The sequence below is a fragment of the Cydia amplana genome, chromosome 18 (genome assembly GCF_948474715.1).
Source record: "Cydia amplana chromosome 18, ilCydAmpl1.1, whole genome shotgun sequence".
In the NCBI taxonomy this organism is placed as follows: domain Eukaryota; kingdom Metazoa; phylum Arthropoda; class Insecta; order Lepidoptera; family Tortricidae; genus Cydia; species Cydia amplana.
In genome coordinates, this window is record NC_086086.1 from 6358676 (window position 1) to 6383638 (window position 24963).

Here is a 24963-nt window from a genome sequence, read left to right on the forward strand (position 1 = left end):
GTTTTTTGCCATCTCAATCGTGAAATGGCAATGGCATTGGCACGGAAAAAACATACACACACAAATGCTCAAATTACTATGCTGTGTTAAGTAAATAGGTAACACAAAACATACACAGACTAAAAAGTACGTATGGCTTTGTGTATCCACGCTACAAAGCCAAAATCATCTACCGCGGTATTCGGAAAACAAGATCCGTTCTAGAGAAGAGAACAATACGATATGTACTAGATACCTGGTAGTTTAGATTTAAACTAGATATCTTTTGCAGCTCAATTCGGGCAGCCAATGTCACTTTTACGTTAAATTATCGTAGTAAGATCGTTTCAAAATCGTTTTGAGATCTAAAAATACATAACGAGACGTTTTAGATATTGTGGAAATCGTTCAAGAATATCTCCAGAATCGCGGAAATGTCAAATTTGATAGGCTAGAAAAAATAATTATCGTTGTCGTATCTTGGTGATGTCTAATAGATATCTAGTTCAAAATCCGAATCCGGCCCCTATGATTTACCAATGTGCCAGCGCTACGAGCTACAACATGCTTGTCTCGTAGCTTGGCGTAGCATACTACGGAATGCTACGAAGCCATAGAATGCGATCGAGGGAGATGACTCTTTTAATGGGGCGCCAACTAGCTTTGCTGTACTTGCAGAAAATATTTCTTTAAAAATATATCTTTATTTTGCGAGTATAAACTCTTATAATAAAATAACAAAACGAAATTGTAAAACAGCTTTTGTTCAAGCCAATCGGCTACAAACCCTCTCAACGTACATATAAAATGAGACATACAAAGAAAAAAACAGATTAACGTTAAACTCGTATACGTAGCAGCGCCTCGATCCAATTAAGTATGCGAGTCAATTGATGCCATGCACACAATACGTCAGGATACCAAGTAGGCTAAAGAAAGGGCGCCAACTTTAACGCATGCGCAAACTCAAACGGCGAACAGTTCCACTCACGTTGCTCAGTATCCGCGGAGGCCGCAATCCGAACGCACGGGTCTAAAAAAGCCTTTCGTGCTTACCGTGGACGCGAGTGCACGTAAGATTGGAGCCATATTAATACAAGGGGTTTTCGTGGTGGAATGGACGTGAGGGCATAGTTCGTGCGATGCGCTTAGCGCGTAATGGGCGCGCTAGGCGTGATAGTGGCGCTTGCGCTGGTGGAGTCCTGTGCACCACTCTACCACCACCAGTTCGCTGTGCATGTGCCAGGAGGAGCGCCGGCAGCGCACGAGTTAGCACACCGTCACGGTTTTGTCAATCACGGACAGGTAAACGTCACTTTTTGAGTACCCAAGTCATAAATCGTTTACGGTGCGTACTCAGTTGGAAGAGGAAAAATATACCTAGTTAATTGTTTACGTAACTAATCTAATACGTAAGTAGAATTCACTGTTAACACGCAACACAATGTAAAGCAACCTGAAAGAGAATTTGATGTAACTAAAAGCTAAATTGAATATGTTAAACTTCGGTCACCGCACTTACCTATTAGAATCCAAAATGCATTAACTTATTTAATACTAAATCATACAAAATATTTGGGTACCTATCCAAATACAGGTGAATATTGTAGATATCCAGCTGTATGTATGCTAAATTCAAACAAATGTTTTATATTTTGTGTGAATGAGGAACAATCAGCTTCATCATAATTATATAATACAAACACATAAACTTTTACATTTATAATAGGATTTCCCTTACTGAATTTACGTTTTGTTATAATTCTTATAAACAATAAGTACCTACAAATAATGCCTGTTTTTAAAACGATGATCAAAACTACTCAAGTTTCTAGTTTGATTATAAATGTAATGGTATGAAATGAGCGATATTATAACATAAATATGTTCTAACGCAAAAGCTTAACTAGGTAGATGTATTTTTAGTTTATCAAAATTAATCTTTGCAAGAAATGTCTAAATATTATTGTTGAACATGACACTTTAGTAAAGATTAAGCAATCATGTCGGTACCCAGAAGATATCTCTTATCGCAATCTTTGTCTCTTCATCTCGACTCTTATTACTCAATTCTTGGTAACAACTGTAATAATTCACATTACACTAAACTTGTCCCGAATTAACATTTTGTTACCAACACGGTTACGGTAGCTCAAAACTTCAGCCATAAAATCCGCTTCCAGCATGAACGTTTAGGTTAAAACGATTAACTTAGTTTCGTGGCCGCTTTGCATCAAAATAGGTATGGAAGGTATTTCATTTCAGCTGTAATTACCGTTTCCAGTAATTCAACCTATAACATGAAAATATTATTTCCATAGAAATGTAATTAAATTAATTTAAGGGAAAGCTCGCTGATAATAACCAACATACAAGCGGTTTGATGGCTGAATGAGGTGCCGTTAGAATCCTCTTCAATAGCGTGAAATGGGCTAGTCGCACTTTACTAAGTTATTAAGTTGCCATTTTATTTGACTAAAGAAAAGCCAAAAGTAAAGGCTATCATTTTAAAAGTAGGTATACACTATACAGGTACTGCAGGTAATATATGGGTGGGAACGTTCGTAAGTTCGTGCCTTCGAAACTATAGAGGTACTAAGCGGAATTTAATGGGGTGTCAATCGATTCAATTTCAGGCCCCGGGCGACAAGATTTTAATTGATTATTTTATTGAAACGTTGCAGGTCCATTTTTTATTTCACAAAATACAAACATAAATACATTGTAACACATTGACAAATTCTTAATATCTGAAACTTTACTTAAATTCTGTTTTATTTTGATTGTAAAGTTTGTTTACTAAAGTAATTCATAAATAAAGATACATTTTTAAATACTTTTTTATTTTCTTCAAAAAGGGGATTAGGTGTCCGCCACTGGGGGACTGTCCTATGGAATAATTTACAATTATATTAAAATAACAAGCACCACCAATTGTAATTTAAAATTACTTACATACACGATCCTATAGACAAAAAAATATAGATATACCGGGTGCTTCCTGTAACAGGAGCAATAAATTAAACTAAAGGCTGTACTCCTCAAACTGACCAACATTTGTTCAACAACTTTTAAAAATTATGAATCCTTTAGACTTCCTCTTTTTCATACAAAATAAATATTGCCTTCAATGTACGCTGACATCAGTGTGTTTGACATTGCTTGTCACGCTTTAAACATAACAAAATTTGCAATACATTGCGTCTTAGAATAAACTTTAAAGTGTAATAAAAATCAAAACATGAGTTATTTTCAAAAGTTGCTGAACAGATGTTGGTCAGTTTGAGGAGTACAGCCTACAGTTTAAATTATTGCTCCTGTTACAGGAAGCACTCTGTATACGTAGGTACCTATAATAATTGCGTTATTAAGAATTGACCTTTACTTAAGGTTAATGATAATAAATCCCGAAGTTTCCCAAAACTCGAGCCCTTTAAATCCTCATCTTGCTTTAACTAATTTAAGATTTCACTCCGAACCTGTTTTTCTTGAAGGAAATTGCCATGGGAAGGTTTTATGCTTCCCGGAAATTGATTTAGAACGACACTGCAAGGAGTTCGACTTTCTGGGAATTCTTTGTTGGATAAATATGACTAAAGAAATGTTAAAACATTCTGCACAAATATGTATTGTATGAACGTATTTATTCGTAACCTATTTTGCAAAATATAGCTTTTTAGGGTTCCGTATCTCAAAAGGAAAAAACGGCACCCTTATAGGGTCACTTTTGCGTCTGTCTGTCCGACCATTCCCCTTTATCTCCGAAACTACTGGGACTACAATTTTGAAAAAATCACAAAATAGTTATTTACCTATTATACATGACCTGAACCTATTAGAAATGTGCAGTCAAGCGTGAGTCGGACTTCATTACTTATTTTATGATCCGACCCGTACGGGTTTTTAAAGACATTTCATTCAAATTTCATTTCATTTCATTTATTTTGTTGTAAAGTCATGTACATAAGTAAATCCAGATGTTATACAATAAAATACAAGTCAGACCATGACACCCTGTAAGGGCACACAACATTAACTTAAAAACTAAATAACCTAAAGTTTGGATTCATTTATAAATAACAATTATTAATATAAGTATTACAAAAAATAGATGTTATAAACTAAACATATTAGTTAGTACTAGATGCTTATTAGAAAATAAAACTTCAGCGTAGGATGTAGGTAACTCAATGTAGTAATGTTCTCAATCTGACTACACAATACAGGCGTAGCCTAGTGTGGCAGTCATAGGTTAAGTAAAACCTGTAAACTTTTTGGCAAATAAAACTATTTTTATTTTTTTATTTTTTTTTATCGTCATTAAGAAAATCCTTAACCGAATAATAACATTTATCGATTAATAAATTTACTAACTTGTTTTTAAATATTATGTTTCGAGTTTCTAGCTTAATATAATTGGGAATTTTATTTGTGATTAAAATACATTTATATTGAGGACTATTTTTACACATCTCTAGGTTAGTCTTTGGTAATAGTAATTTATTTCTATACTGTGTTCTAGTGTTTTCCTTGTCTTGTTTTACAGTAAATAAATATGGATTTTCCCAAATTCCACGTAAAAAATACATTATTACAAAATTGGGTAATGTACGGAACCCTTGGAACGCGAGTCCGACGCGCACTTCACCGGTTTTTTTTTATAATCTAAAATAATTTATGGGAATAAAAATTTCAATAAATCCGGCATTTTAAGTTTCATGAAGTACACGTGTAAGTAAGGTGGCTAGTTATTTTATACTAAAATTAATTCTGTTTATAGGTGAATAGAATTCATTTTTAGTTTAGGATGGCCAGTTATTGGCCAGTGGCCAGTTACCGGCGAATCACCCTACTTTATTATATAGGTAAAGGTTAGAATTGAAATAGAGTTTGTTCAATTATTTTCAGCTTTTTAATATGTACGAGTATGTAAATACATACTACCAACAGGGCAAGTTTAATATTTAAAACTTTCGCGTTTTGAACACATATTAACTCACATAAAGGTATGTAAGGTAGGATGTGAATAAATTTCGCGTTAGACCCGTCTATAAATGTGAGTTAATAGGGCAAGTTTAATAAAAGCTTGTAAAAGGTAGGTGCCCTTTTTAGGGTTCCGTAGCCAAATGGCAAAAAACGGAACCCTTATAGATTCGTCATGTCTGTCTGTCTGTCCGTCTGTCTGTCCGTCCGTATGTCACAGCCACTTTTCTCCGAAACTATAAGAACTATACTGTTGAAACTTGGTAAGTAGATGTATTCTGTGAACCGCATTAAGATTTTCACACAAAAATAGAAAAAAAACAATAAATTTTTGGGGTTCCCCATACTTCGAACTGAAACTCAAAATTTTTTTTTCATCAAACCCATACGTGTGGGGTATCTATGGATAGGTCTTCAAAAATGATATTGAGGTTTCTAATGTCATTTTTTTCTAAACTGAATAGTTTGCGCGAGAGACACTTCCAAAGTGGTAAAATGTGTGTCCCCCCCCCCTGTAACTTCTAAAATAAGAGAATGATAAAACTAAAAAAAATATATGATGTACATTACCATGTAAACTTCCACCGAAAATTGGTTTGAACGAGATCTAGCAAGTAGTTTTTTTTTAATACGTCATAAATCGCCTAAATACGGAACCCTTCATGGGCGAGTCCGACTCGCACTTGGCCGCTTTTTGTGTTATTATAATCTAGAGCTTGTTACATGTTAAACGAGCGGAAATCTCTTTCTAAAACTGTAGCCTTGGTGGCTTCATACAAAATTTTGCTTATATAAATACAAGTTTCATGCTTTCGTAAAACGTTCTCCAGATATCCAGCAACAAACCTACCAGGAAATAACAAGTAAAATATAAATATTAAAAAGGCCTATGTTTGATAATAAAGTCTTCCTTCAAATACGCAAAGGTAAATAAACATGTTACAAAATACTCCAATATTATATTACAACGACTGAACGCAAATATAATCCTGGCGTGCTCCTTTGATCACTTCAGGATTTCCTCATAATTTATATGTCATGCGAGATTTGCTTTTTATTTCAGTACGGCTACCATCAGTTTGTCACTGGCATAAACGCCATCGAGAACGTAATTTACTTTCTATACATCTCGCTCGTACTTGCATATTAGTGCAAACGAGATGTATAGAAAGTAAATTACGTTCTCGACGGCGTTTATGTCAGTGCCAAACTGATGGTAGCCGTACAGGTACCGTTGTGATTTTAAGCATTTAATTTAAAAGTAGCCGATAATGTGTAGCTAGTTATGTTAGGTTGCTATTCATAAAAGTGTTGGATTTACGAAGGTATAATGGCAAGTAGGTTGAGTATGGGAAACTTAAACCATTTTATTAAACAAGTACCAAATTCTGAATAATTATTATATCAGCACTCCAATTTCACCCAACGATAACTTAGAAATACACATGCATGCTAAAAATAAATATTTTGAATTTGACTTAGGTACTATTACTTTTAGTTTCACGAATTTGTACACATCAAATATTAAAATTTGTTAAGTTACAATTAAATTTGGCACGTTTAATTAATATTGTTTTACTTTAAATTATGCTCCATAATTACTCCAAGTTAAATAAGTCTGACTGGTGTTAAGTGCCCAGACTGCCGCAGGCTTCCTTAGCACCTTACTGTCGGACGCCGATGCTATTATAATCCCTGCTTTGTTTACAATATTTGATACATTTTTGATTAAACATCTTAAATGTAGATTTCGGTACAGCTTAGTTAAATAAAAAAAATAGCTATAAATAATTTATAGAGAGATAATCAACAAAATATTACTGTTTTTCACGAAACAATGGTTTTCCGTACCTTTGGGAGGCGTGCGCGGAGCCGAAGCCAACACGTAAAGGTCGTAAAGTCCCTTTTGACACCTTAATGAAATGTAGGGAGTGTAATATTGCTGTAAGTAATTATTGGCGTTGAAATCGGATATACGTATCCAACAATCCATAGAAATGTAGAAAATTTACCTACTATTTATATCTCTTTATGGTTAGGTACTAATATACGAGGGCTGTTTGATAAGTACCCGTTTTCCAAATGTATTAATATCACGGGCCGAAAATATGTATACAATCGTTTTAAGCCATTTTTCAGAGGTGGGAAAATTTAATAAAAAAACAGCATTCTTTTGTTTTTTTCTCATTTGACAGCGATTCAGTGAAAGCGTGAACTTAAAATTGTGAAAATGGAGAAAGAGCAGTATCGGTCTGTAATTAGATTCTTGTTTTTGGAAGGAAAAACATGTGATGAAATAAAAGTAAGAATGCAAGCGGTTTACCATGAATGTGCTCGGGTACAAAACATATTAGAAGAAAAATTGGGTATGAAGACAGTATCGGCGAGGTGGGTGCCGCGTTTACTCACGGAGGAGCAAATACGGAACCGACTGACTACTTCGGAGCAGTGTTTGGCCGTGTTCAAACGTAACCCGAAGGAGTTTCTGCGTCGTTTCGTGACCGTAGACGAAACGTGGGTCACCACTACCCCCCGGAAATGAAAGGGCAGTCGAAGCAGTGGATTTTACCGGGTGAACCTGCGCGAAAGATAGCAAAAATCGTTCCATCGGCTGGAAAGGTCATGGCGACCGTTTTTTGGGATTCGCAGGGTATTATACATATTGAGTTCTTAGAAAAGGGGAAAACGATAACAGGGCAGTACTATGCCAATTCATTGGATGAATTGACGCTGGGTTGAAGGACAAACGACCCCATTTAAAAAATAAAAAAGTACTGTCTCATCACGACAACGCACCAGCTCATTCGTCTAGAGTTGTGATGGCTAAATTAACACAATTACGCTACGCCCTATTGCCTTACCCCCCGTATTCTCCAGATTTGACCCCATGCGATTTATTTTTGTTTCCCAACCTGAAAAAATGGCTCGGTAGTAAGCGATTTGGATCAAATGACGAAGTCATTGCCGCCACAGAGGCCTATTTTAATGACTTTCCGAAATCATACTTTTTGGATGGTTTATTGAAGCTTGAATATAGGTGGAACAAGTGTATAGAGTTAAAAGGAGACTATGAAGAAAAATAAATGCATATAAACAAAAACAACTAATTATTTTTTTCATAAACGGGTACTTATCAAACAGCCCTCGTACTACTACTCGTAAAAAGTGACATAATGATTTCCAATAAATTAGCTGCGAGCTCGGTACCTCGGTTCTGATCGAGTCAGTTTCAGCTGTTTAATTAAGTTGACAGTAAAATGTTCCGCGGTTTTCGCCCTATCATTTATCAATTTGTAAATATTTTATTAATAATTTAATTACAGAGACAGATGGATTAACTCTTATTTCACGCGCTATTGTGGAAGCAAATATATACCCATGATGATGATGATATACCCACTTAACTATATTTATGAAGTATTTACAAATTTTTATCGAACATCGAGCGGACCTGGTGAATTCATAAGGGTTTTTAGTTAACTATGCTATTGTAATACAATGGCTGTATCACAAATCCTTTACATCGAAATCTGTCGATCTATTTAGTTTGAAGCAAATGCATTTTTTTGGACAGAATTACCCAAATAGCCTGCTTTAAATTAATTGACTTTGCCCGTTCCGTTAGGGTTGAAAACATTATAAGTAGATAAAGAAGACTGCTATAAGTTTATTATTTTTAATACCTATACTATACTAGAAAAGAGATAATAAAAGGTACAAGCGTAAAGTAGAATAATGCGCGTTGAAAAAACTAATTGCGACGGCTATATCTTTGCCGTGTAACTAACGAGGTTGAGAGCAAAAACTAAAACTACATTTATCAAGACGGAAAAAGTTTAGACGCAGTGTCGTCCTGCATGGTGTCGCTTGCAGTATGGATCAAACAAAGGCCTTACCTTACCGTACCTTAAGAGCTACCGATTTGATCCCCATTAAAGCACGGTACAGAAGAACACAATGACATATTAATTTTTGCACATTTTTGAACATACATGAAATTAAACGAAAAAGCTGACAACCATTAGGTATATTGTCACTTCCACAACTTCCAATGTGCCGTTGGAAATTTTCAAAAATGGCTATATTTTCACATTTAATACATTTTGGTAATATCTTAGTATATATAGATGTCAAAATGTGCGTTAGAATTGGTCTCCAGGCTTCTAAATTCCTAATTGATTTACGAAGATTGAGTTTTTCTTTATTGATTTAAATGCCATCTAAATTATGGCCATCTAAACCTTACGCTCCTTACGGTCACGTGATCGCCTTACGCCCCTTACGGTCACGTGATCGCCTTACGCTGTCTCGAGTTTATCATTTTTTCCCCACCTCAAAAAGTGCCCAGCGCCGCTAAAGAAGTTTTCACTTCAAAAATATTTTCTCATAAACATTTGAAAGACAATTTCTGTCCTCACTATTAAATTAAAGCATGTATGCGAACACGCGATTTCGCTCCTGAAAGCCACGTCTACATCCATCATACTTAGCCGAGCTCGAGTTTTATTCCGATTAACAATACACTTTGTTCACCGTACGTAGCTACAACCGAATACGTAATTTTTCACATTTCTATAAGTCTGTATTTACTTTTGTGTTATATATGACGAGTTGGAAGAGTAATAAATGGAAAGACCGATGAAATATTCGTAAAAATATACCTACCTATTATAATCGGCCTCCTGTTGGTAACTAGGCTATTCCCTGGTGTTCAAGATCTCACGCACGAGTAACGCCCCGTTGTCCTCATAGGCCGCCACTTAGTGCACCGATCCTTGAAGTGCAATGTGCATGTGCATCCGCTTAAGTGTAACATCTTATGTGTGATATACATCAAACTGATGGAGTTGAGGCGCGTCATACTGTACTCGAAATTGAACTGCGTATAAGTATTAGATGACATTCGGATTGCGACTAGAGCAGTGTTAAGGTAGCGTTCGGATTTAAACTGCACCAGCATTATACTGCTGCAGTAATGCGTCGCGACATTACTGCTGAAGGCAATGCATCAACATCCTGGGCAGTAACATCGAATTTGACATTTGCGGCAGGAACGTAGTCGGAAGGATTAATGACGCGCTGTAAAAATATACCAATAATGTCGGTGTAGTCTGAATAAAAGCGGTACCTTTACCGTCCCAATATTTAATCGCAACAGTAACGCTGCTGCGGCAGCAAGCGGCGGCAGGTAACAATTAGGTAATTGTTACCTTTAACGTTACGTACATTCGCATGTAATGTCTATTTGAACATTACACTTATTTAAATATAAATACTCGTAGTACAAATATTATATATGTAGAAAGCATAACGTGATCACCGATCATCCGGCCCGGACCCGGACCGTTCTAGCATACGCCATCTTTTAGCCGAGAGCGTGCTTACACTAGGAAAGTTTATTACTGGTCGAACCGTTAACTCCGTCGTTAAATCAAAGGTAAATATTTACCAACGATAAAAAATGACAGGCGTAAAATTAGAGCAAATTAACGATGATCATAAGTTTGGTAAACAAGGTTTTCCCTCCATTTAAGGTTTCTTTGCGTGACCATCTATACTAAGAAAAGGGATTATTATTATAGTATTTTGAAAGCGTGTAAATCTTATATATTTACGATTACGTATTCTTATGTTAATACAATTTTAGTCAACAGTCTATATATGTATGCATACATTTTTAGGAAAGTCATATTTGGTTGTTTGTTTGCAATGCAATATTGAAAATTGCATTAGTTATGTGTCGACTGAATGAATTTTAAAAGTTGAATTAATTAACGTTATTTGATTTGTTTTAATTTATTCAGTTTATAGTACATTTTAATGTATTTTTTATTATTTACACATATTTTAGTTTACTATTGATATACTCAACTTTAATACAAATACAAGTTATTTATTGTTTGAATTGTTGTTTACTGTGTGAATAATAAAATTAACTTTATTATAATTAATGGAAGTAAATTCATTTCATCACACAACAGATTATAAACATCCGAACGTTGAACGTTTAAGCAGAAAAAAACGGTTTATCTGGAAACATTTTTGGTGCCTAGCACGAATGATGATAAAAAGGAAGCATTTCAAATTGTAATTAAAATTAACGCACAATTATCCTGTTATTAATTTTGCCATTGAAATAAAATCATATTTCACATCTAACGTAATTAATCTACCTTCCACAAAAACAGCAAAATTCTCCGGAAATTAATTAAATCTCGCGCGAACGAATATTTGGAGACGAGTATGATGACAATGGCGACTAAAGAGGGGAAACAAAAGCTAGGTGTAATTGAAATTCAAATGCTGCTCGAGCGCGCACTGACGACTCGTAATTACTCCATTCTCAGAATAAAAGGGCGTAAGCGGCTGTGAATGTCATACTTACATACACCCTTCTTTGCCAATGACGTTTGGCTGCAGGTCGCGATGAGCGCGCTAATTAATACGACCGTAGGACCTATGCCGACCTGGTAAGTCTTCTTAGCGTGTTGTGCAACTTTCAACGTTATTCCGGACAGTGTAAAATTATTTTTTGCATATAATTAGCTGAATTGGTTGAAGTTTGCAGCATTGGTTAGAGTTAATTTTGCGGAAGCCTCAAGGAGACATTTCTAGGAATGTCTGTTACCGTTCGGTTACTTAGCGTTCGGGATGCTAGTACGTTTTGAAGGTGACTTAGTATCACATTGTGGCTAGAACTGCATGAATTGAATGAATCGTAACAAAACCGACTCTTAGATTATGAGTATGAGTGGAAAATGGGGAAACTTTGTCACACACTTAGTTTACTATAGAAACTATCTTGTAATCAACGGTCAACAAAGGATGTGGAAAGGAAGCAAAGTGCCGGACGCCCCGGCTTGGACCCGGACCGTTCTAGCGTGAGCCATCCTTAAAAAAATTTTTTTTTCATTACTTACTACGTACTCGTAATATAATTTCAATCTAATAAACAAGACTTTCAATAAATCACTGTTGAACAACTGCACGATTTTTATTAATTATAACTTGAACTACAAGATTCGATTTATCGGCAACATGTTATGAAATACATCACCGCCAAGTTGCTCAAAGTCGTTCACTTGGCCTCGCAAATTGATTTTACTAAGTTTGATAAAGTTTTCGGTAAGCCCGTGTTAGGGTGGTGCAAGTGACAGGCGAAAGGATGAATGACATTTCATTTGCTTACAAATGTAACAAGTAAAACACAAAAAAACTATAAAGTCGACTATCGGTTGTTTAAGTTGTTTTGTACATTGCAAGTACCAACAACGAGTGTGATAATGGCTCAAAGAAGTAAGAATAATTATTTTCTTTTTGCTATTTTTAGGGTTCCGTAGCCAAATGGCAAAAAACGGAACCCTTATGGATTCGTCATGTCTGTCCGTCTGTCCGTCCGTATGTCATAGCCACTTTTTTCCGAAACTATAAGAACTATACTGTTGAAACTTGGTAAGTAGATGTATTCTGTGAACCGCATTAAGATTTTCACACAAAAATAGAAAAAAAAGACTAAATTTTGGGGGTTCCCCATACTTAAACTGAAACTCAAAAAAAAATTTTAATCAAACCCATACGTGTGGGGTATCTATGGATAGGTCTTCAAAAATTATATTGAGGTTTCTAATATCATTTTTTTATAAACTGAATAGTTTGCGCGAGAGACACTTCTAAAGTGCTAAAATGTGTGTCGTCCCCCCCCCTGTAACTTCTAAAATAGGAGAATGATAAAACAAAAAAAAAAATACATTACCATGAAAAATTGCATCGAAAATTGGTTTGAACGAGATCTAGTAAGTAGTTATTTTTTAATACGTCATAAATCCCCTAAATACGGAACCCTTCATGGGCGAGTCCGACTCGCACTTGGCCGCTTTTAAGATTATGAATCTTAACGCGAGGTCTATATCACAGAGCCACTACATAGTTTTATTAAGGAAGTTGGTCGCCGGCTTAGAGATAAGGGCTGCGATCCACGCTCCGGGTCGTATCTGGTGCATGGAATTTCTTTGGCTATAGCCAATCGATTCGAACATGGATTGAACAATTCATTGGTTCTTGAATCTGGTTTCCGCTCTCAGTTATTTATGACAATACTGTTACTTATTCTGTATCCGTAAACATCGGTTAACTACTGAAATTATCAAGATTTTCCTTTCCGCGGCAGCTTTTTATTTGCACCAAACCACGCTGGACCAACTTCTCTATTCCTTGCTTTCATGGGAATAATAAAGCTTGAGAAAATATGATTATATGTTCCTTCCTAGTGGCTTTGGGTCTATTACATAACATACTAATGGATACCTATGTATGGTTAAACTAGCAGTTATGCTCCGCTGAATTTGTTATTACTCTTGAAAATTTGCTTTAGTTCAGGAACGGCATTTGAATTTTAATATGTGTTATTGATATGTTATTATTTGCAGCGCATCTCGTATGGGTCAATAATCACATAACATATTAATATGTCTAGAACGTTTTTTATTCGAATATTATCAAAAACACGAGTTGAGCAACGCTCGAGTCACGTGATGCATAGTGTTGTTCCACACAGTGCTCCTTATCGATAATTACATATTTTTCATTTTTCTTCCTACTTTTTTTCATACTAACGAGCATTCAAATTTAAAAGTTACGGCTATCACGAATTTGGCACTGACATTCGCTAACGTATGCGTAACTTACTTTCTATACGTCTCGCTCGCGCTAATATGCAAGTACAAGCGAGATGGAGTATGTTCGGAAAGGGAAGAATCGTGGAATGTATTGGGTCCCATACATTCCACGACTCTTCTCTTTCCGCACAGACTCTACATATACATAAAATAAGTTACGCATACGCTAACGAATATATCAGTCTCTGATCAGTGTCAAGCTCGTGGTAACCTTATGGCTCAGGTCGCATTTGAAGCGATAAATAAATAAATAAATTTATATTAGGTATAAAAGTTTAACGTAACGGCATTATTTAGAAAAAAGCGGCCAAGTGCGAGTCGGACTCGCCCATGAAGGGTTCCGTATTTAGGCGATTTATGACGTATAAAAAAAAAACTACTTACTAGATCTCGTTCAAACCAATTTTCGGTGGAAGTTTACATGGTAATGTACATCATATATTTTTTTTAGTTTTATCATTCTCTTATTTTAGAAGTTACAGGGGGGGGGGGGACACACATTTTACCACTTTCAAAGTGTCTCTCGCGCAAACTATTCAGTTTAGAAAAAAATGATATTACAAACCTCAATATCATTTTTGAAGACCTATCCATAGATACCCCACACGTATGGGTTTGATGAAAAAAAAATTTTTGAGTTTCAGTTCGATGTATGGGGAACCCCAAAAATTTATTGTTTTTTTTCTATTTTTGTGTGAAAATCTTAATGCGGTTCACAGAATACATCTACTTACCAAGTTTCAACAGTATAGTTCTTATAGTTTCGGAGAAAAGTGGCTGTGACATACGGACGGACAGACAGACGGACAGACGGACAGACGGACAGACAGACAGACAGACAGACAGACATGACGAATCTATAAGGGTTCCGTTTTTTGCCATTTGGCTACGGAACCCTAAAAAAGGGTTGTTTCAATTCGGGGTGAATTAATTCTTGGACATAAAATATTCCTTGAGATTTGCATTGTAAAATAAACGCGTTTTGTTTGATAAATTAATTTCCTTTCGTTGCGTTCTTCTAGTGCTTCAGATAAAAGTTGAGATAATTGAACAAAAGGTTTTTTCGTCTTATTTATCATTTGTAATGAGTTTTCTTTAAAGAATTTTCTATTTTTAACGCCCTCGTTTATAAATAATGACTTTAGTAACGCAATCTCATTAAAAGAAGTGGTCTGAAGCGAGTTTATTTTTGTTTTCAGTGTGATTTTTAATCAAATTTATATCCTAGTTTTTAACCAAATAGAAAAAATACTCGACTCGGTCAGCGAGTAACGACTTGGGTGAGTTTAAAATATTGGTAAAAAACCAATCACGTAAATACGTCGATATTTTTTTTTGTTAATAATTATTTTTACTTTAGGTATCTATATTTAAGTATGTAGGTAGGCAATATTTTACAGCAGTTCAGTACGGTGAACTGTAATTAATTTCACACATGGATACATGCATTGATTTTGTTTACAGTTCATCAATAATTCACATTAATATTGTTAAAGTACACTCTACCTACTGCATTGAGCTCTGTGGTTTTAAGAGCTATTTGTTTTGAAAGTCCACACGTGTATTCATCGGTTTCTTGTATAAAAAAGCATCGAAAACATAAAAATAATCGACAACCTAGACCTTGAACATGTAATCGATAAGCCTTATCGAGTTCTGCTATCGCTTTACTACTTACGCTCTAAGTGATATAAATTAGACGACGAAATATTCTGAATTTTCCCGAAACTTTCTTATATTCTTGTAGTATTTCCTACAATATTATAAAATATGGTAAGATTTGTAGGAATGCTTTGCCTAACAGGGGTTAGGCCCCTCAAATGGTAAATCCCCAATCAAATTGTAAACCTATAAGAAAGCATCGGTTATAGAATAAATGGGGCCATGTATTATTATACGTATAGAACATCCTCAACAAAAAATAAACAGTAATGGAACATCAGTTCTCTTTTTAGTCCAGTCATTATATCCAAAAAACCGACCCTAAAATCTATAATGACTGAACTATTTTATAAATATCTATGATGGATTCATAAGTTTCCCTCTGCCGTGCACCTAAAACAAACACAGCGAAGATCATTCCAATATTGATATGATTTTTCTCTTTCAGATCGGCAGCCTGAAGCACTTCTTCCTGCTGTCACACCCACACTTGAGCAAACGCTCGCCCAACGCCAGTATAGACTACGAGAATAGACTGAAAAATGATCCGCAGGTACATTCTCACATTTTATAAGTTATATCCGTACATGGCGGAGTTCCAGGAGCAATTGTTTTGTTTATGAATTTAGAATTTTAAATTTTTCAATAAATGTGCAAAGTAGAATTTTGAATACATTTTGTTAACGGACAGTCCGTAAACTTTATTACAAAAGGCATAAGGTCCACCGATGGACGAGACGGATTACGAGTTTTGCTGTTTGTACCTATAAGTGGTCGTTTCCGATACTTTCCTGTAGCGCGTTAATCTATTTAATAGGTTTTTAATGCTAAAACGTTATTAAAATAGGTATATAGAAAATAAAAGGTATATTATGACTATTATGAGTAGGTAGAATGTAAGTATTTTTACTATGCAATTGAAGCGCAACCCAAACTTGTCAACTCATCAACATTCAAGAAGTCTTAAATATTGGTATCGTTAGTATGAATTATTCGAGTAGAATAAATAATGCTATCGCAGACGTCGTAACTACGAATGTATTATTAAAAGTTATAAAAATCCATTTCGCCTTTATTTACGTAGTCGAACTTGTAGTAATTTGTTAGCAAAGTTTGCCGACAAGCGGTTGGGTCAACCACTAAAGTTGTCTAGAAAAAATGGCTTTTCTAAATTGAATTAAATAGGTATTGAATAAGCAGTCTTGATTTTGACTTTTTTGACTCAAGGGTTCAACATTTAAATTTTAAGGACGCTACAAAAATGTGTGACGAAGCGAGCGTAAGCGAACTTTATTTTTTTAGAACCTTTATTTTTTTTAAATCTCTAGAATGGTTATACCTACTTGTGCGAAGCAGGGTTTTCATAATGGTCGCGTTAGTTTTTAAGATAGGTATGTACGACTGTAAATATTATGTAAAATCCGTTAGAAGGTGTTATGTTATGAACATTATTGATAAACCTTTGCTTAAAACACTGTTGATGTGTTCTGAAAGTCTGCCAGTTTAAGCGAAGACAAAAAAGTTATTTATTCTATGTTATCTTTAAATCTTAAGTTGACATATATTAGATATTTATTGTCTTCTTTGATATTATTTTCTTTGGTACAATTTGAGGAACAAATAACATTTTACCGCTGCTAATCTAATAACTATATTCTGTGACACGAATTGGATCTCAGCGTACGTTTTTTCTTTATAAATGATTCAGAAATTCCCTAGGCGGTCCCCAAGGAAATCTGTGTCTTGGAATCCGCAATGAATTTATTCGAAATGAAATTAATGTGTAACATTTATGTAAAATTGTATACTACATAGGTGACAGTCGCAAAGGGGATATATTGAATTCATACTTAAAATCATAAAAGGAAACTATTTTATACGCACCTTGATAGATATCGCACGAAGCGCTTTGCTTCCTCGTTTTTTATGCGCACTGCCATGGAATGGAATTCCTTGCCGGCGTCTATATTTCCGAGCTCATATAACCCGGCAACCTTCAAATCAAGGGTGAACAGGCACCTTCTGGGCAGGCTCGCTCCATCGTAGGCCACGTCTTCGCCTCGGCTAGTCTGTGGCCATGAGTAAGCCCATTTATAATTTAAAAAAACTTACAAACAGCAGCCCTCTTAACCGTCCATCGGTGGACCTTATGGCTTTTGTAATAAGGTTTACGAACAGTCAGTTAACAGTGTGGGCGATGGTACCTACGTGCCTACTACATACGTAGTGTAAATCAGAATAAAGCACAGTAATTTTAGTAACATTTCGTATCTTGTCACAATGACAATCAATATGAAATTCGCTAGGGACCTCATAATATTAATTGTCACTTGTCGATTCTGATTTACACTACGTAGTAGGCAAAGTGGCACAAGGTACATACTAATAAAATGGGATATAGGTAATTAGCTATAGTTCTGTTTAACAATTGTTTTTACAGTACATATGGAGCTACTTTTCCGCACTAGTGCGTAAAATAGCACTTTTCGTGCGTATGTCGAAACTTTAAAGTGCCATATGTACTGTAAAACGTTGTTCGATACACGTGCGAATAGGTAATTCGCAACTCGTGTCGATTTAAAATACTCCCTTCGGTCGTGTTTTAATTTATCGCCACTCGTGTCGAATTTCCTCTTTTTCGCACTTGTATCGAAAGTAACTATTGTAATGCTGTTTTTAGATGTGAAAGGCAAACGTTAAAAGTGTATTGAATGTGCGTGGTGCAATCTGCCCTTAGATCACTCGGTTTTAGGGTTGTATGTTCAATATAAATAGTTACCTACATTAGAAATTTTATAAATTAATATTTAAATATAGTATTAAAATTATCCACTTTTTTATATTAATATTTATTCTAATAAATAAAAAATGGTGACATACTACTTAGCCAAACATTTTCGGCATATTATAATATCACTCATGTTTTATGAAATAAATTATCGCAAGTTTCTTACTTTGCTTTGTCAGTCTAAATCAAGAGGGTCAATTTTTTTTTTAAAGAGGTAGGTTATAAATAAGTTATGCGTCTTTTATGTAGACAGCATCAATAAATGAACTTTCAAATTTTCTTGCTGGACCCTTATGCCTAAGTTCAAACCTTTCACTTCTTCATGGCTATACGATAAATTAAAAGCCTTACTAAAATCTACAAAACCGTTAACTTACAACGTCCAACGGAAAGACGCCTGGCCGCGTAGCCAACATGACAATAGCTTACGCTCCGTAGCGATCGAAACGCAACTGTCACTGTCGCACTAATATGGAAGGGTCATAGAGAGACACAAAGCGTGTCGTTGTCGCAGCGATAGCGATTGTCACCTTGGCTAGGCCGGCTGTTTTCCCGAACGTGTTTCATCGCGTTTGCTCTAACTACAGTTTTGTCCTCAGGTGAGATGGGTGATGCAGCAACGGGAGTTGAGGCGGTCAAAGCGGGACCTCCAACCGCGTCAGGTCATGCGGCAGTCCACTCCGTCCTTTCCAGACCCGCTGTTCAAGGAACAGTGGTATTTGGTACGTATTTCGGGGACATTTATAGGTGCATCGGGCTGCATCCACATTACAGTTAACTTCTGTAAAGCAAAACTGTGCTACCACATTAGGCAACTTATCTATACTTATCCTCCTATTCATAAACGCGCTATAAACCTCAATTAGCTAATAATCGTTTGTCCTTATCTGTCATGTTGACTTATGTATTTGTTAGAAATGGATAAATCATAATTTAACTATATCAGGCCCGCAAAGTTTTATGAATAAAGGGGTTAGTTTCTGTTGCTCAGTGTTGCTCCACGTTGCTCCACAAGAGTTAACTGGCGATGTAGATGCACCTTATACACCATGAGTTCTGATATTAGGAGTAAATATAAATATGATTATGCCATTTGTGTTTATTAGGGTTAGGTATAGCTGTGGCTTTAATTTACCTATTGTTAAGAGTTCTCGCGATTTTTCCAGCAGCCCATTGGAATGAGAATGGGACCTACTATAGGTATCTAGTTCTTTTTTTTAGCATTAGAAAGAAGATAAGCGATCTTGCGGTGTCTTTTAAATTATAAAACGCTTAAAAATCAGTAACTATTACTTATGAAATCAAAAGAATGTAAACAATCGTATATGATTCATAATTGTTACATTAAATATTTAACGTGACTTATTTTTCTAAAGTGTTTTTCAATAAAAAGACACGTCAAGATCGTTTACTTTTTTTGGTATTTGCAAAAAAAAACACGAAGTAAGTATATGAAGTAAAGTTCTTCCAAATTAAAAGAAAATTTTCCAAAATCGTCCGGTCTTTGAGAAATGGGAAAATAAACATAAAAAAACAAATGACCATCTCCTTCAACATTTTGAAATCGAATAATAAATAATACCTTTGTCAGTTTTATGTTGGTAGGCTTGTAGCTTTAAGGGGCCCACTATTACCAGTCCGCCGGACGGTATCGGCCTGTCAGTTGTTCGGAACTGTCAACTTTTTGTTCTAACTGACAGGCCGATACCGTCCGGTGGACTGTTAATCAGTGGGCCCCTTTAATTGCAAATTTGGCTTCGGACAATTGCGGCGATGGCCTAATTATTTTTTTACTTACTTTAATACACCGTCTGATGTCAGAGGTCAAACGACGATCGTAACTCAATTGAATTTGTGTTCTGAACTGAGTTAGGGCCGTCTCCACATAACTGTCGAACCATGACAGCTTAGACATAAATTGGGTTGTTGAGGTATCCTAGTACCTAAACTGTACATTCAGGCACAGATAAAGAAACAAATGAAGAAGTTTTTATATCTAAGCTATCTTATAAACAAATATTCAAAAATATTCTCTCTTAAAATGAAGTTTTCTAAAAAGTAAGCGTACGTACAAAAAAAAATTCAAATTTATTCAAAAGTACCTAACTAAGCCGGAATCTTAATTATATGTAGGTCTCAAGGCTAATTCAATTTTTTTATAGTTGTAAGTTTCATGAGCAAAGGGCCCTATTTTACCAGACTGATAATTGACACCCTGGCCTGGCATTGAAAATTTCCTGATGTTTTCACACTGATGGTTTATATTCACAACCAGTCAAATATTACGCAGTCCAACCAACCAACCTTTAACTCGTCCTCTACTAGTCACCTAAAGTTAATAAGACAACTATTAAGTTGTTTTATTTGATATTAGTACACCCCAAGGAACTGGAAGACGCCCCCGCTTCCCGCACCCTGTAACGCTGCCGGATAAATCTACATGATTTATATTCGTGACTTGTTCAGAAGATAAATTGCCCTTCAGATGATTCATTACAATTTGGAAGTATTCGATACTTAATCTCAAACGTGTTGGGGGTTAAGTTAATGAACTATATCTGTTTATCTACACAAATGGCTCATTTATCCATCCTTACTTGGTAGATATTCCACCAATTCGCACGAAGTGCTTTGCTTCCTCTTTTCTTATGCGCACTGCCAAGGAATGGAATTCCTTGCCGGCGTCTATATTTCCGAGTACATATAATATAACCCGGCAACCTTCAAATCAAGGGTGAACAGCCACCTGGGCAGGCTTGCTCCATCGTAGGCCACGTCTTCGCCTCGGCTAGTCTGTGGCCATGAGTAAGCCCATTAATTATTAAAAAAAAAATCCAAAGCAAACTGAAGGCAGGTGAAAGCTAATTGTCGATAGCCTTCCAATTTCACACGATAGGCGAGATAAGATGGATGTTCTATAGATGTTAGAAGTAAGCACTTCTCGCTACAGATTGATCTTTGGTAGGTTACGTTAACAAAAATTAGAATTCTATCGTCTTCCATTGAGTTCCCATTTAAATATTTGTTCCTGAGTCTTGGGTGTTTTCTATGTATTTGTATATTATATATATCGTTGTCTGAGTAGGTCTCCACAATACGAGCGTCTTGAGCTTAGTCAATCTGTGTAAGAATGTCCTATAATATTTTTCTTTCTTTCTTTTTTTTTTTAATAAAACATTTATGCAATAGCACATTAGATGAAACTTCACATCTATTTTTATTATTACTTACTTAACTCGAGTGAACTTCGTGTTAAGGGGACGGTATATGACGTTTTCGATTTAGAGCTCACTTTGTGCAATCAATTTGTTCAAGAAATGTTTAATAACTGCATTAAATTATACGTAAATTTGTTCACGAAGAAGCCGTGTACCGGCTCTTCACGGCATAATATTTTTTATTTGCTGTAATTCTCTACAAATCGATACTAAAAGTATCCAAAAATCAAAATATGGGGTTCCGTTTGAGCAACATGCATTACAGTTTTGCCTTTAACAGTAATTGAGTTGTTGTGTGATTTTGAAAGCTAGATAACTAAACTAGCAAATTATTATCTACTTATATTTTTACTCACAAATACAACACAGAAATTCAATCCCAAATGTAAACTATCGTACAATTTCCATACATTGACGACATCACTCAAAATTCTTCTTTGAGTCAGATGGCCGCTGGCCTTGGATCGAAGCAGACGTGTACATCGTCGTAGCTCGTTTTTGACATTATTTAGACATTTCATCATATATGCATACGAAAATGTATACCAGTAGATAAATTGTATTTCAAAAAATAGGGTAAATAAATTTATTTAAAATTTGATTTGTTGTTATTTACAGGTCGTAACGATCGAAAACAGCAGTAAACTATCCTAAAACAATACGATTACAATTGAATTTAAGTAACTTGTTCCTTCAAAACCCGCTTAAAATGAAAAAAGTTTAAAGACTCGTTTTACTGATTGGGATTGATTTTCATTATGCTGGTATCAATTTTGCGTCATTAAAAAAAAGTATATGACTTCTGTACGTCAATGACATTTGATGTCAATTGTAATCTTGTATTTACGTTAGAGAATATTATATATTCATTTAAATATTACTTACCTATTAATACGAAGCGTAATTCGTTTAATACCTGAAAGTCTTAGTGTCTACACCTACTTTGTTGCCGTTCGTTCCGTCTATATGTGTGCGATTACGTGCTGTTCTCAATAATCAAGAAACAAGCCATAATCTTCAAGAATAAAATAACAGCAAGACCAGCATTTAGTACTAACTAGTTTTTGCGGATTTGGAGACAAGAGATGAAGCTTACAGGCTAATACCGCTGCGGTCTGGTTATTGTTATGTGTATATATCGAGTATTATATAAATTTACTATAAAATAACAATGTTTTATTTCAATGACATTATGTGCGTAGGTATGTATGTTTCGGTGATTATAAGAATTTTGTCCACACAATAATTGTGCAAAGCAGAGACTGCATCATGCTTTCTTTACGGTATAAGCGGTATGGTACCGTTATTATTTATCAATACCGGTTCGTTTTGAAGGTAAAACTATACCGGTTGAAATACAAAGTACGGTACCGGTATAAAATTACAGCAGGGACAACCATTTTTATAGGTGTACAGTCAGCTGCAGAGAAAAGGTACGACCAGATAGATAATTGTATGCAGGGGTGGTACCTTTTCTCTGCAGCTAGCTGTACCTAAACCATCATTGACCGAGCGTTGGCGAAGGTCTCCGTTTTAACTTGGGCAAAAATGCTTTCGTATGTCCGAATTCTTCTCCTTTGCATATCACATTTCTCAACTGATTCTCGTGAAAATTTGGTAGTCCGATATAATTATTCGGTTTCTTTTTTTTTTGAACAATTTAAAATAGACAGAAATTGTCATAAAGGACTTAAGCGCCAGTAGGGTCTGTGACACTTAAGACCACTGCGATTATTAGGTACTTACTGGCCCCTATTTCACCACGACCACGGTGACAGGTGCGACAGTTGTCGACATCACTGTTGCTGACGTCACAGGCCTCCATAGGCTACGGTAACCGCTTACCATCGGACGGGCGATGTGCTTGTTTGCCACCAACATTTTAATAAATAAATAAACTCCATTATATTGCCACTAAAAAAATCTTATTTTGCGAAGCTAATGACAATTGTCACAACTCACAAGAAACACGGCAACTGTATCGAAATTGCGACACAGAACTCATTTCCTGTCAAGACTTACCGAAAATTCTTTGAAAAATCTTGTGACAATTGTCACAAGATTTTTTCGCGAGAGAAATGTCTGTTTTATCCGATATAATAAAGTTTTTTTTTTATAATAGGTGGCAAACACGAATACGGCCCGCCCGATGGTAAGCGGTAACTGTATTATTAAATTGTACAACGGGACTTAATCGCGTATCTAAGTTTTAAGATTTACCTCCGACGTTTCGAGGACGGCGTTGTCCCCGTGGTCTCGGAGAAGACTGGCTTAAGTTGACATCAGCATCTTCTAACCGCGCGAGTTTTTCGAACTACCCGCACTTGGTCTTGTTTATCCGCTTGAACGTTTTGCGGTTCCGTTGTACAATTTAATAATGTGTAAAAATCGTGAAAGTTTAAATCAGTGTTAGCGGTAACTGTAGTCCATGGATGCCTATGGCGTCAATAACAGTGATGTTTTTGTCGTACCTGTCACCGTGGTGAAATAGGGGCCAGATTACGCCGCGCCGCGTGGAACGTGAGGTGCATTGGGGTAAATGCATACCATTCACTCAAGGAAAATAATCTCCCTTATAAGATCACTCGTGTGTCTGCCATTTTGTTAAAGCCAATTTTCACCGTAACTACTGGACTAGTTCAATTGAAATTTAGTACACATATGTCAAGTAAGGAAGTAGTAAGTCGGTGATCCGAAGATGAGTAACGTAAATAAATGAACTTTTAACTTTGCGGCGATTTTTGGTATCATGTGACATATCATAATACATAATTATAAGTAGGTGAGCAAAAATGTATCATAACCTAACTCAGAATTGTATTACATAAATACATATACAAAAAATAGTTCAACGCCAAAAGATTAATGGAAGACCTATGTCCTATAATAGGTGAGTTGGTCTTAAACAAAAAATATGCAATAAAAATGTGTAACTGTGGAACCCATAGTGAATCCTACTCGTACATGATCGGTTTTTATATTATGTACCTATAAGATATTTTCTACTTTATACTTTATAAGTGTACCTACATAATATTTACTTATAAGCAGTTGTCACGTAAAATATTTGTAGATTTTTTTGGAAGTATGTGTCACATCATCATCATCTTCCTCGCGTTGTCCCGGCATTTTGACACGGCTCATGGGAGCCTGGGGTCCGCTTGGCAATTAATCCCATAAATTGGCGTGGGCACTAATTTTTATGAAAGCGACTGCCATCTGACCTTCCAACCCATAGGGGGTAAACTAGGCTCTTATTGGGATTAGTCCGGTTTTCTCACGATGTTTTCCTTCACCGAAAAGCGACTGGTAAATATCAAATGATATTTCGTACATAAGTTCCGAAAAACTCATTGGTACGAGCCGGAATTGCAATTCGCACGCTCTTACCGCTAGGCCTCCAGCGATTTTTTTGAAGTATGTATAACACAAAAAAAATATTTAGAAATGTAACATTTAAGGTAGGTAATTAAAATACGGTATAAACATTATTGGAGAAGACTTGGAGGAAGTGTCATAGGGATCTACATTCGATGCGTGGAAAACAAGTTCTTTTGTCTAATTATAATCCATCGGCAATCACGCGAGCGCATAAAACGAAAATCATTTTTTTTCACTCCCTAAAACTCCCTTAACCTAATAACAGTAAAACAAAAAA

The 24963-nt window shown here is 35.7% G+C and overlaps 1 protein-coding gene and 1 long non-coding RNA gene across 2 annotated transcripts in view; one reads left to right on the forward strand and one right to left on the reverse strand.

Annotated features, from left to right (window-relative positions):
* Positions 1-806: 806 nt before the first annotated feature.
* LOC134656392 (furin-like protease 2) overlaps positions 807-24963 on the forward strand; it is a 32384-nt gene continuing 8227 nt past the window's right edge. The window contains exons 1-3 of the mRNA XM_063511913.1: positions 807-1284; positions 15748-15852; positions 18687-18809. Of these exons, the coding sequence (XP_063367983.1) occupies positions 1138-1284; positions 15748-15852; positions 18687-18809 (375 nt within the window). The 5' untranslated portion in view covers positions 807-1137. The remainder of the gene's footprint in view (positions 1285-15747; positions 15853-18686; positions 18810-24963) is intronic.
* The window catches only part of LOC134656416 (uncharacterized), a 225142-nt gene continuing 212466 nt past the window's right edge, over positions 12288-24963 (reverse strand). The window contains exon 3 of the long non-coding RNA XR_010097515.1: positions 12288-12606. This is a non-coding gene — a long non-coding RNA (uncharacterized LOC134656416). The remainder of the gene's footprint in view (positions 12607-24963) is intronic.